General features: G+C 42.3%; 2 protein-coding genes across 4 annotated transcripts in view; one reads left to right on the top strand and one right to left on the bottom strand.

Moving 5' to 3' along the window:
- The window catches only part of SUGCT (succinyl-CoA:glutarate-CoA transferase), a 489,378-nt gene extending 486,455 nt beyond the window's left edge, over nt 1-2,923 (bottom strand). For all 3 annotated transcript variants that reach the window (XM_032793445.2, XM_032793446.2, XM_032793447.2), the window contains exon 1: nt 2,547-2,923. In XM_032793445.2, the coding sequence (XP_032649336.1) occupies nt 2,547-2,724 (178 nt within the window). In that variant the 5' untranslated portion in view covers nt 2,725-2,923. The remainder of the gene's footprint in view (nt 1-2,546) is intronic.
- A 2,577-nt stretch (nt 2,924-5,500) lies between these two features.
- On the top strand, nt 5,501-13,945 carry MPLKIP (M-phase specific PLK1 interacting protein). Its single transcript, XM_032793444.2, has 2 exons — nt 5,501-5,976; nt 13,053-13,945. The coding sequence occupies exons 1-2, from the start codon at nt 5,608-5,610 to the stop codon at nt 13,254-13,256; spliced, it is 573 nt and encodes a 190-aa protein (XP_032649335.1). The 5' UTR covers nt 5,501-5,607; the 3' UTR covers nt 13,257-13,945.
- The last annotated feature ends 381 nt before the right edge of the window (nt 13,946-14,326 follow it).

Raw genomic sequence — 14,326 nt, 5'->3', positions numbered from 1 at the left:
TACTGTTACCGAAATATCAGGTCTGCCTAGCTGAGAACCAATTAACAGCCTGACAAGGATAAGGAAAAAATGCTTTATTCGGCAGAAAAAAAAAGGAGAGCCTGTACCTTGGTACAAAAGACTGTCTTACACAAATTTCACAAACCTTTTATACACATTCAGACAAAGACCCTTGCATGTTAACACTTGATTGGTAGGTTGTCAAGCCCCGCACTCTGTTATCAGTTCAGTAAAAACTAGTTTGAAGCAAGATTTCTCTGCTTTCACATTACGGTATTAATTAGGAACCCCAACCAATGACCATGGTCCCACTGGAGTAGGGGTCAGCATAGGAGAAATGCCAAAGTGTTTCTGGGAGAAGCAGTCTGTTGGGCAATAGATACAAGAAGTTGAATAGAGGTGTTGTCCCAGTGACAGAGAAATAGAGGCGAGGGGAAAGTCTGTGGAAGGTAGATCAAAAGCTTGGTTCAGAAAGTTTCAGAAGCAATGCTACTAAGTGGAACTACTCTTGCCTAGTCATCTATGAATTTACATGAAGCCTCAGTTTTGCTTTCTGATAGTAAGCCAATGAGCTGCAGACTGATTTTACATGATACACTCAATCTATGCCCACTTGCTCATCAGAGAAATAACAGTTCTAATAGACTAGTCATATGAACACTGCCAAAACCATTTCCTGAGTCCTACTGTCCCAGTATCATCCCCCATCTTCATCCTCTCCTATGCCAGTTTTTGATTTCTTAAGTTAACCAAACAGTACCAACTTCGCCTTTTATTGAATTAAGCCTATTGCTCAACTAGTGCAAGAATTCCTCTCTCTCAGGTGTAGTTATACTTGAAGATTGTTTATTGCTACAATAAACCGGACAAACACATGGACTTCTATTACAAGTAGCTCTGATTGAGAAAAAAACAGGCCCACTCAAACTTTGTAGACTCTGAAGGTATTTTAAACAGAAAAGTCTCCCAAATTATATTTAGTACTCTTTACACAGGCAGGATCATGTCACGTGTGTTAGCATATCTTATTACAACATTAACAAAAAGAAACCCAGAAGTTATTTCATAGTAGAACTGATTTGTACTTCTTTTAATCCTAAAGATCTTAAAGTTTTATTTTATATTTTAAAACAGAGGCAGATATAGGAGAAAGGAGACAAAAGGAAGCATTCCGTAGGCCTGATTACTTCTGATTTATATCTAGGCAAGTGAGGAGAATCAAGCCCTCCTCCTCCGAATTACAAAGTGGATATTCTCTCGTTCATGCAGACTGCCTCCAGTGGCCACATTCACTCATTGTGTAAGTAGATGCAGCATCAATGCACACACTTACACCAGCAATCAATTTGAATGAATAATAAAAATACAAGCTACTGCTGTGGAGTGACCATTCCAGTTCAGTTGCTTATATTTGTATTTGGTATCTGAAACAGATTAGAAAATGAGCAAATCAATTCCACTTATTAAATGATCACCAGAAAGTAAGTTGTTTTTTTTTTTAAATTAAAGATAAAAATAGAGCTTGCAGGAAAGGAGAGAGTGAATCCATTATGAAAGCCCCAATCAGTGAAAAGTTTTGTTAAATAATAGAAGGCTTACAAAATGGGCTGTTTGCCCACAAAATGGAAACAAACAAACAGCTTTAGTAACTGAACTAAAAAGTGCAACATATTCTCTATATATTGCTGCTAGTAGTCTGATAATTAGTTCTTCTTGGGCTCCAGCCCCTCCCATGATTTTCCCTTAACTTTTTTGCCACCTGCATACATTCATTGACCACCCTGGAAAGTCTGCATTAGAATCAGAACCTTTTGAATTCCTCCTCAGCAACTGTGGAAAATTATACCCCTAAATGTACATTTTCATTTAGAAAAAAAAGATCATTTGCAATCAACACAGTTATGTTTTTCTAATGCTGCCGCAAGAGTGTAGAGTCAAGTCCAATTTCAGATAAACTTAATAAAAAATAAATTTCCTTAAAATGTGAGGAGACAAAATCATCTAAAAATCTATGTGAATTCAGTCTGCTATCATTAAAAGATATTAGTGTCATATTCTCATGTCTTGCGTGGACATTAAAATATCTCATCATATTTTTTTCCTAAGAGCAGAAGTTTCCCTCGATATCTGCAGCCCTGGAGATAGTTGCATTTCAGTGTTTGTGTGTGTGTTACGCTCTCTGCGCCTTTGGGGAATTAACGATTTTATTATAGCCTATCACACGTATAGCATAATTCTCAGCCAAGCAAATATTTATGTTGGCTTGTCCGTTATCATCCTGCTCTGTAAACGCTTGTGTTTTTCTAAACTAAGATCGCTGGGGAAGGAAACATGGCAAAGGTCCCTCACCTGTACACATATATAATAATAACAATATAATATGAAGAGACGCTTGCTCTGAGATACTTTTAAGTAAAACTTCTCCTGGACTTTGATTCCTTTCCACGGCCCTGCGCACGTGTTACATGACACACACGATCCCTGGTGTCCATGCCAGATAAAAACCAAGTGGTTTATTAAGTTAAGAGTTTAAAAGATGTGGCTACCTGGCTGGAGAGAGCTTCCCTGCACCCCTCTGCTGCTGCTAGGTGAGGAGAGGATTCTCAGAGGGCTGGGGAAGAGGGGCGAGGCAGGGCAGCCACTGCTGCTAGGGAGAGTAGGGCACAGACTCCTTCTGCGCCTGACACAGGAGCAACTCCTTCTTCGCAGCACAGCGCTCAGCATTGCTGCGGCTACCAGCCCGAGCCGGGACAATCACACGCTTCAGAGGCACAGTGGGCTACGTCCTGAGGCGCAGGACAGAGTCACTGCGAGCAGTAGCGACCGCTATCAGAGCCGCAGGCACTGAGGGAACAGGACTGGAGGAGGAGCATCAGTGTCCGATTTGACTCGGACTTTCCCCACCTCCGTGTGTGTGAAAAAGGTACTCAGTCCTGTGTACTGCGCAGGCGCAGTGCTACGCTACTTCCAGTCTACCCCTTCCACACAGAAATTCTTTCCCCCTTTCGCACTGCGCAGGCATAGTTCTCAGTGCCTCTCCTATTTTTTCTCGGAGAGTGAAAATGTTCCCAGCTGTGTGGATTACGCAAGCGCGACGCTAAATGTCTCCTGGTCCCTCCTCTGTGAGTGGTAGTGGGAAGCTAGGCTTCAGGCTTGTGGGGAAAACCCTCAACCTCAGTCAGGGTCAGGGAGTTCTCAGACTTTGTTTCACTGTTGTTTGTTGGTTTACTCTTCTAGGGAAGATGGGGACTTAGGTGGCTTTCTAGTACATTTTGCTCCCAGAGTAGCAATTTTTGCTATGTATTGCCCCTCTGCTAAATCCTTTTCAGTCTGAGCACTGCTGCTTCACATAAACCCAGAGTGGCATAAATTTTGACCCTGTGCTGTGAAGTTTTATTCTGCCTGGTTGAGCAAATAGTTGGAAAGAATCCCTCTTGTACTAATTTACTTTGCGTAAAACTAGAGTTGGCATATTCAGCCCATGCATTTGTAAGGCATCCATCATAAGGCTATGAGAGTGTCCTTTACAATATATAGCTCACAAATGTATTATACTTTCCCCCCAGTAAGGAAAGAAATTCCTTACTGCCCTAGAAACTGATGATCATCCTCTAGGATATGTTGCCAGAGGATGAGAGGAGAGTTCCACCAGTTGCATTTAATCAGCCTGAATAAAGAGATGTATCTTATTTTTTTCCAGAGAAAGTTTAACAAGTTTAAACTCTAGCATACCTTTGTTGAGCAACTTTCAGGGTGGGAAACAAAGTTTGTTACTGTTATTTGTACTTTTATGTATTTGAGAGGCATTCAAGTACTACAGTGATAAAACCATATAAGTATGTTGGTAGACACATAAATAGGTAGGTAAACCTATCACAACATATTTTGTTGGAAATCAACAGTTTGAGCATTAGTTTAATACAGTCTCAAGTAGGTTGTAAAGTTAGGGCCTCTTTCATATGGAGCACAGTTTAAACTTCATTGAGGTAATCAGGTTATCTGTTGCTTTTGTTTGGTTTGAAATGGTATTCTGCAAGGTTGGTTTATAAAATGCAGCAATTTATGGCTTGTATTTGTAATTTCTTTTTACTTAGCTCTTTTAAAAAATGCAAAAGATTAAATTAACCTCAAGATTGCAAATTTTAACACCTAAATAACAGGTAATAAAAAAGTTATAGGCACTCATGCTGAAGCAGAAATGGGGCTAGGCATTGGTCCACCCACACAGAATGCAGCATTGAGGCCCTCATTCTCAAAGCAATAGAATCTTGGAAGGTTTATATAAAGGGGCTACACTTCTCCATTAATTTAACCTACATGAAAGAGCCACCATAACACTGAAATGAAGTTGTCTTGGATGGGGGTTAGACTAGATAACCCTTGTGGACACAGTCCTGTCTAACCCTGTGATTCTATGATGTAGTTAAGCTGACCTAACCCCAAGTATAGACCATGGTAGCTCCACAGAAAAATTCTTTGACATAGTTTCTCCCGCTAGGGGAGATGGATTGCCTATACAAATGGGAGAGCTCCTCCCTTCAATAAGAGTAGTGTCTACACTGAAGTGCTTCAGCAGTGCAGCTGTAGCATTTCAAGTGTAGACAGGCCCTGAATCTGCAGAGGCTGAAACAATAGCTCTGATGTGGGAGCAGCCCCATTCAACTCAGTGGGGTAGTTCACACCTCAGATTGCCAGTGATAATTTAAATGTCAATATTGTTAACTGTTTCACTAATCAAAGCATGTCTGAAAGGACAAGGATAAATACTGTGAAGATTGGATTGCACTAGTAAGACTATCACTTTAAAAAACAACAAGCTGATCTGTGAAGGCAAAAGACCAGAGAGGAGGGTACCTGAGCCCTATTAGGAGAAAGTAATCCTTAAGAGCCATCAAGTGGCACCAAGCCTGAGGAAACCCACTAGGGCAGATGGGATCTTATTTTGAACCAGTGGTTAAAGTAGATTTAAACAGGAGTAGGGAAGGTCTCAGTGCACCAGCCAAGGAGAAGCCATAGCAGTGATGCTTACCCAAGCCAGGGAGCTCTCCCTCTGGTTCTTTTTTCTTCCTAAATCTGTTCAAAACAGGGGCTGATCTAAGTGCCTCTGACGTTTATATTTATTCGAATTGATAAAACACAGGTGTTTGGGTGTGTCGGGTAAACCCAGCCACAAGGCACTACCCTGTCTGGAACCCAAAGCGGGTTAATGGCTACAGTCTGCTTTGGGGATGGGACTTCACCGTCCATGCGGAGCCAGCAGTGAGAACACGAGGAGCCTTCTCCTGAGAGCTTCACCTTCGGCGTCTTCAGCCAAACCTTGCCGACCCGTTGCGCGGCACGGCTGGGTCCCTCCTCCCCAGGGACCCCGAGTGCCCTAAATGATGCTGGGGGGAACGCTGGTGTCGTGCCTCTCTGCCTCCCCGGAACCTCCGAACTCGGAACCTCCTGGCCGCGGCATAGGGCGCGTCGGGCCCCAGCGAGCAGCGTCGCAGCACGCCACGCACGCACGCGCCGTGTCTCTCTGGTGGTTAGCAGCGGCCGTTGCGCGCTTTTCGTTCGTTTCCCGGCTCGGGGCTGCGAGGCCGCAGGGGGAGCCGGAACAGGGCCATGCACCGACAGAGCTTCCGCCCTCCCACGCCTCCGTACTCGGGCGGGGGGCCCTGGGGCGGCGGGTTTCGGAGCCCTCCCTCCGGCGGGGGCCCTGTGCCGCCTTCCCCGCGGGGCTACGGGAGCCCCCACCACACGCCGCCGTACGGCCACAGGCCCTACTCGCCCCGAGGCCACAGCTTCCACGGCGGCGGCGGGCGGTTCGGGAGCCCGTCCCCGGGGGGTCAGAGCCCGCGCAGGCCGCACAGTGCTAGCCCCAGGTACTCGGCTCCCTACGGCAACGTGTCCCCTGCCGCGGCCCAGCAGCGTCCGCCGCACCATCCGCAACAATACAAGTCTTCGCCGCGGGGCTCCCAGAGATACTACCAGGTATGGGAGGGGGAGCTGCTCTGGACAGCGGGTGGGGCTGCTGTGTGCCTCGGTTTGTGGGCGCCGTGCGCGTGTGGGAAGGAGAATAATGGCTGATTGAAACACGCAGCAGCCCCCCCTCCCAACTTCCATCCTCCCCTTAGGCTCCTTCCCCAGATCCCAGAAAAGAGGGACGAGCGTAATACAGAGTGAAATCCACCCGCACCCTGTACTAGAGGGAGGAGAGAGACTGATTCACACAGCCAACGCTTTCCACATTTTCTGAAAGGGGGAGAAACTGACGCAAAGCAGAATCTCCTTCCAGACCCTTCGGGACTGGGAAAGAGACAAGAACCCCAAGAATATTCCCCCGCCCCCGTCCTGTCCTGGCATTTGAGGGGCGGGATAAGAAAGCAGCATGCAAACTCTTCACTCTCCTTCCTTATGTTAGCCTTTTCCCAGGTCTCAGTTTTACCGAGTTGTTTTAAGTTTGTTTTTTAAGAGCTGAGATTAATTTGAATGTTTGTAACTTTGGCCGGGACCTCTTACCTGAGTTGACATAACTGGGAGATTGGGTACTGTCAAGCATGGGTTGCTGCTGCTAAAATGACCAAAAAAAATTATTTTCAAACAGTTGAAAATCTTTCTTAGTTACAAAAGGAACTTTAAAAAGAGATGTGACGTACTGTCTAAATAATGCTTTGTGGTTTTCAACTTCCAATTTTAAAGTGGTGAATCACTATGCTAATCTCTGAATTGTAGTTAGTTTCTGTATGGGGCTAATAGCTAAAATAACCCTGTGTGGGTGAAATATTTCTTAGTTAGCAACGTCATAACTTTTGTAGTTAATAACTTAAGCTTTGTCTTTAAAAACAAAAGTGTGTGTGTAGGGGGGAGGATTATAGAACTAACTTTACCAGAATGCACATGCACTGTAGAAATGCCATGGTCATAGTCCCAATAGCTGATGTGTAAGTGTAGAGAACACTCTGCCAAACATTGTTTTAAAAAAAAAAAAAAAAGTAGTAAACCAACTTAATCAGGTAGAAAGTGAACAATGTTAAAGCCATACAAAATACAGTGACTAGTAACTACTGAAATTAGTATTGTTTTTCAGCTCAGTTGGAAAAACCTATTTCCATTCCCACTAAAAGAGCCTGATAAGCTGTTCATGGATCTTCATGCTAAATCATTCTGGTTTTGCCTTTCCAGAGTGGTTATTGGCATGGGACTATGCTTACACCATTGGAAGCTATGGATAGTTAGTTAAATTTCTGTAAAATTGTTGATCAAGTTGTTTTGTTCACGGTGTATTCTTTATGGGAGTAAATGAATAAAAGGTAGGAATTTGCAGTGGAGGAAGGGATTGAAATCTAACATGAGTAAAAGGTATGGTGGGGACAGTTAACAACTGATCTTAAACTTCATCCTGGTAGATACTAAAAATATTTAGAAAAGTACCATAACTAAATTTAACTGTTCTTTGAGTTGCACAAGTACAGACTACATAAATAAACATTGGGAAGAAGTTATATTGTGGCAAAATGTAACTACTCATGACTATGTCCCTACAACTTAGTCTCTAATAGGTTAGACCCCTGCATTCAGGAGAAAGCTATTTCATAATGCCTTCTGGGAAGAAAATGATGAGTACTGAGCAGTTTGATTCCATTGTCTGTTCAAAAGTTTGTGTTACCATTGGAGAGAAGAATATTCTCTCTTTCTGCTGTAAACCCATCATTGCTCATACAGATCAAAAGCTCTAAAGTTTGTAATACTACTGACATCCTCAAGTTTAGGGACCTAGAAGAACCATCTAAAATCTTTTGTCTGGAAACAGGACTTAGAAAAGGCAATTCTTATTAACAGCATTTGTTAGATTTTTTTACTTAACACCTAATATTGTGCTTTTCAAGCACTAAAAATGAGGACAGTTGAATCTGCACCCTAAGTTACCATAACCTTCTTTAAAAAGGACAAAAAGCTTAAAGGCAAATAGCATTAAGTATAGATTTGTTATTTATATTAATATTCAGAAGTTTGAATAAATGCCTGTTTCTGTCTAATTACAGGACTTTCTCTTTACTTTGCTTTGACATAGTTTTCTGCCGCAAGTATTTCTTCTTCCACTACCACCTTTCTATGCTAACTTGATTAACCGTTTGGGCATAGTAGTAACTAGTAAGACTTTTGAATACAGAGGCTCCATCTCCATCAGGGAAATGTCCCATTGCTGACAGTGATTGTAACCCTGATTCTCCCATCAATGGAGGTTGGAAAAATGTGGAGATGGGATAAAAAATTTCAGCATTATTACAGGAAGTGCAAAATTTGGTAAATAGTATCCTATTGTGCTTTCTATAAAAGGTTGAAAACCCTTGGCTCCTCTGAGCTGGCAGCTAAACCTTTTCAGCACTAACAGAGGAAATTGGGAATGGGAGTGACCATTGCTATCTTTCTAGGCATTATTAGCACATCTAAAATCATGGTATTAAACCATGTGAGCTAGAGACAGTTTTTCTTGTGTAGACAGAGCCTTAGGTTTTCTATTCAAAGGAGGATTGATGTGAGAATAGCTTTACTATATTAAGTGTTCTGAAATTTGTCTCCCTTTCCCCGCACTCTCTCAGTAATAAAATTAAGAATTAACACTTTTTTTGTGTTTGGAGCTACTTGTCATGGTTAATATTTTAAGATATGACCTTCTACATACATAGGGAGTTATTTCAGAATAGTAATTTGTGATTAACAATATGTGGAAGCTCCTGTTCCAGAATGAGTGCTTTATTCCAAATGAGGTTACTTCAAAACAGGGTTCTTATTCCAAAAAAGCATCAACACATGGAGTTAGGAGGGGTTAGCTATTCCTGCCTAACTTCATACCCCACCTTATTCCAAATTGAGTTTCATGTCTAAATGAGCCTGTTAGAATTTTAAATACACTTCTACAATGCAATCATCCCTTCAAAATATTTACTACAAATCCAATGTGAGAGTTTTTGAGTTTGGATAAATTAATTGTCTTCTGAATGATGAGAATTATAAGCAGAATGTTACAAAAAGAATAAAGATTTCCTGAGTGTGGTGATTGGGAGCAGTGTTATAACCTCTCAGATATTGTAATCTAATATAGTGAAGTGAAGCATCTCTTTCTTTGATCAGTCTTCTGAAGTCTAGAATACACAGCTTTGCTTTTTAATATGCATGCTTAAATGACAGTCTCTTAATGTCAGTCTTTTTTGCTAGTTTTTATTGGCTTGGTCTAGGGAACACTTGTAAGTCTACTAATGTCTCATGGAAAGCTTTGTGAAATATAATTAACAGCTGTTCTTTTGTTTATATTTACTTATTTTTCTTATAACTTGGGTACACTGATACGAAAATTATGGCATTGCTGTTGTTCTACTTCTCTACTTGTAGTCATTCTGTTTGTGAGATCCTAGTCATATCCATATAATTTAATTGTGATGACATGGAGAAATAAGAAGTGGAGTGAAAAAAATCAGATGTTCTTCAAAGTGACTTCTGCATATTCCCATTTGTGGGATGTACCTCCAGTGCCATCAAACTTCAGGTGATCTCTGGAAAAACTTATCTATTGTGCATCCCTTTGCAGCTCCAGATTTTTAGAATTATGGTTTGGAGAGGCTGGATGGTCCCCAACATCCTCAGTTCTTCCTCCTCTGTGGCTAGGAGTAGGGACCATCTCTGTGTGTGGAAAGAAAACTTGTTGCTGTCTGGTATCTTTTAGATACATAATTTCTGTGTCATTGTTTAGACCAGGGATCAGCAACCTTGGGCACACAGTTCGTCAGGGTAAGCCCCCTGGCGGGCCGGGCCAGTTTGTTTACCTGCCACGTCTGCAGATTTGGTTGATCGCAGCTCCCATTGGCCGCGGTTTGCCATCCCAGACCAATGGGGGTTGCAGGAAGCAATGGCCAGCACATCCCTTGGCCCATGCCACTTCCCGCAGCCCCCATTGGCCTGGGATGGCAAACCGGGGCCAGTGGGAGCTGCGATCGGCTGAACCTGCGGATGCGGCAGGCAAACAAACCGGCCTGTCCCACCAGGGGGCTTACGCTGGCGAGCCACGTGCCAAAGGTTGCCGATCCCTGGTTTAGACCATCCCTGAGCAGTTTGTCTGGTTCCAAGTTTTTCCTGCCAAATTTGAGAGTTTAAAATCTTATCTGTTGGTGTGTGAAGGGCCTAGATTTACACAAAAGGAAACTAAGTTTACAGAAGAAAGTGTGAAATTAACAATATCCATGCTGCCAGGTTCACAAAGTAAAGTCTTTGTTATAGTTCTCTTAGGTTATGTACTTGGAACAGTAGTCAGTGAGAATAATTAAGTGGCTCTCCCTTTAATGTAATTTGTCTGTGCTTTGACAAAATTCAGGTCTCAAAAGCACCAACAGACAAATAATTAGTCCATTGTAAACAGTTTGTACTGCATTTAATTAAGATTTATGTAGCAACAGTACCCACATTTGGTTATCTAAAGAAGGGAATCTTTTATGTAGAACTTGAAAAACAACAGGTTTAACCCAAATACAATGTTCTTTACTGTCAGTGTTTTGGGTTAACTGTGTCTTTGGGTATGTCTACACTACAGGATTATTCCGATTTTACATAAACCGGTTTTGTAAAACAGATTGTATAAAGTCGAGTGCATGCAGCACACAAAGCACAATAATTCAGTGGTGTGCATCCATGTAGCAAGGCTAGCGTTGATTTCTGGAGTGTTGCACTGTGGGTAGCTATCCCGTAGCTATCCCATAGTTCCCGCAGTCGCCCCTGCCCATTGGATTCTGGGTGAGATCCCAATGCATGGATGGTGCAAAAACAGTGTCGCAAGTGATTCTGGGTAAATGTCGTCACTCATTCCTTCCTCCTAAAAGCGACAGCAGACAATATTTCTCTGCCCTTTTTCCCTTGGATTGGCACTGCAGACGCCATAGCTGGCAACCATGGGGCCCGTTTTGCTTTTGTCATGCTGTCACCCATATGTGTTATCTGGATCCGCTGACCAGAGGCTGCGTACTGCAGTCTACACGCAGCATCTCATTTGCCTTTGCCAAGGCTACAGTAGAACCGGTTGCCAGTCGTGTGCTACACCGTCTGTGTGCATTGTAATTGGCGATGAGATGAGGTTATCCGTCGTTTCTGTACTGCTGCTGCTGTCATGGGGCTCCTGGCTGACCTTTGCTGAGATCGCTAGGGGCGCAAAGACAAGAAAATGTGAATGACTCCCCCGGTCATTCCTCCATTATGTTGTAATCTAAAATAGTCAGTCCTGCCTAGAATACGGGCAAGTGTACAGAGAAGCAGTGTATCGAGAACCAGAGAGCGCAGCCACTCCGTGTCAGATCACAGAATGATGATGCATGCCTTCTAGGGGTGTCCCTGCAACAACCCACATGTGCTTCCCTCCTCTCCACACCCTTTCTGGGCTACTGTTGCAGTGTCCCCCATTTGTGTGATGAAGTATAAAGAATGCAGGAATACAAAACTGACTTTTTAGTGAGATAAAATGATGGGGAGGCAGCCTCCAGCTGCTATGATAGTCCAGAGCAGTGTGCAGAATCTTTTCTTTAGACATGAAAGGGGTGGCTGTGGAGTCATCCGCCCCAGTTGCTATGATAGACAGTTACCAGCGCTGTTGTACCATCTGCCGGTACATAACCTGAGTCATCCTATTTTTACCCAGGCATCCGGCCGACCTTATCTGAGGCCAGCCGGCACTCACGGGCTGAATGACGAGGACTGCTACCAGCCTACTGCACTGTACTGTCTGCCACTGGGGAAGGGAGGGGGCGGATGCTTGCTATTCATTGCCACCAGCACCGTGTCTACCAGCAGCATGGCAGTAGACATACGGTGACACTGAAAAAGTCAAACGATTTTTCCCCTTTCTTTCAGGGGGGGGAAGGGGAGTAATGATGAGAATCCCTGAAACACCCGGACATCTGTTTGACCCTACAGGCACTGGGAGCTCAGCCAAAATGCAAATGTTTTTCGGAGACTGCTGGGACTGGTGGATAGCTGGAGTCCTCAGTCCCCTCCCTTCCTCCCATGAGCGTCCATTTGATTCTTGGGCTTCCGTACTTGTCACCAGCCACTGTGCTGGGGACTCTGTATCATAGCCTGGAGATTTTTTTCAAATGCTTTGGCATTTGTCTTCTGTAACGGAAGCTCTGATAGAACAGATTTAGTTCCCATACAGCGATCAGATCCAGTATCTCCCGTACGGTCCATGCTGGAGCTCTTTTTGGATTTGGGATTGCATGGCCACCCGTGCTGATCAGAGCTCCACGCTGGGCAAACAGGAAATGAAATTCAAAAGTTTGCGGGGCTTTTCCTGTCTACCTGGTCAGTGCATCCGAGTTCAGATTGCTTTCCAGAGCGGTCACAGTATGTACTGTGGGATACCGCCCGGAGGCCAGTATTATCGATTTGCGGCCACGCTAACCCTAATCCGATATGGTAATACCGATTTCAGCGCTACTCCTCTCATTGGGGAGGAGCAAAGAAACCGGTTTAAAGAGCCCTTTATATCAATATAAAGGGCCTCGTGTGGACGGGTGCAGGGTTAAATCAGTTTAATGCTGCTAAAATTGGTATAAATGCGTAGTGTAGACCAGGCCTTTGTCTGCTTTGTACAGCACAGATTAAACTCTCAGCTCTTAAATACTTTCTGGTGTCTAGATTTTGCTGTTTGTAAATGGGTCTTTGTTAAACCCTTTCTAACCTTAATCTATTCTTTTTGTTGCTTAGCTTTTAAATTAGACCTGTTTCAGGACTGTGTAGTCTATTTAAAAACAGTCTCAGTTGTGTTTTTTCTGCAGTTACATACAGGTATGAAGTGAACATTTACTTTAAACAAGCTTACTCTTGTATAATGGTACCTCACCATACCCAAGAAAATATTGTGATAAACCTTGATACATAAACTCAACTCTTCTGAGGAAGATACTCTAGGGCAGTGGTAATTATCACTAGCAGATGGCATTTGAAAGGTCTGCTACATTAGAGGAAAACTTTTTTTCGTTTTAATTAGTCTATTAAATGTTTCTTTACCTGATGGTTTTCTTCCAAAGGGATCACCCAGGACATCTACTCCATTTGGTACAGCGCATGGCAGAGGGAAAAGAGTGTCTAATGATGTGGAAAACTATTACAGACCTTCAATGCTTGAGGACCCATGGGCTGGCCTAGAGCCAGTTTCTGTTACAGACATAAACCAACAATACAGCAGTGAGCAAACAACATATACTGGTAAAAAAGGGAGGTATTTCAGTTAACGTTTCTAAAAGCCAAATAACTCCATCTGTCAGGAAAACTTTGGGACAAAATCTTTACACCTACACAAAATGAACCGTAATCAAGATCCTAGCTAATGCTTTTATTTGAACAAATGTTCACCCTTTTATCTGACTTCTTTTTACTGCACTGGATATTTTTATGTATGGAGGGAAAAGTAGTGGTGGATAATACACATTTCTGGTTACATGGAAGTGCCTACCAGCTTTGAAGAACAAAGTGTTCTTTAATCACCAGCGATTGATTTGTGTCTGTTAAAACAGGTTTCACTATATTTACCTCTTCCATGCCAGATTGTTAACCTAACCTTTATTGTTAACTCCTTTAGGAAGTGGTATTTTTTTATGTTTCAACGTTTTTAGAATGAAGTGTGGAAATACAAAAAAACAAAAACCTTTGTAAATCCTTGGTTTGTAATGTAGAAAAAATATTTTAGGACTTTTTTGTTAAGGTGTACTTGGCAAAGAAGTAATTAGTGAAATTAGTTATATTCTGTAAATATAATGCTTGAATTCTATGGTTAAATTTTGATTTTGTGCACAATTTTTTGTTAATTCTAGTGTAAAATAAGTGAAACATGAGTTTTAGCCATCTCAGGAAACCAATGTATTGTATTTGGAAAGTTTAATTTGTTAAACCAGCTCTTGAATGATAAATGTCTGTAACCATGTTTGGGTTGTGTTTTTTTGTTTTTGTTTTTTGGGGGGGGGGGTTGCATTTTAAAGGATTCATATTTGAAAACAAAATAGAAATTTATGGATTATAGCAAACAAATTTTTGTCTTCTGGCAAGTAAAGATTAACTTGCACATAAACAGTAGATAATTAAATGAATACAAAGATGTTGTCTTTCTCTAATTTTTAGAATAGTGTAGATCTGATGATGAATCAAACTCAGTTTGTATGATTAGATAATTCAGTTCAGTACATACCATAGCACTTCACTCTTAAATTGTCCATTAGCATTTATAACTCTCTTCTGACTTGGATAAAGAAACGAGATTAATATCTCTGCCTATGAGAGCCTTTTTACCATTTTTTGTCTCCTGGTG

This window comes from Chelonoidis abingdonii, chromosome 2 (assembly GCF_003597395.2).
Source record: "Chelonoidis abingdonii isolate Lonesome George chromosome 2, CheloAbing_2.0, whole genome shotgun sequence".
NCBI lineage: Eukaryota > Metazoa > Chordata > Testudines > Testudinidae > Chelonoidis > Chelonoidis abingdonii.
This window is presented reverse-complemented; position numbering and strand designations above follow the sequence as displayed.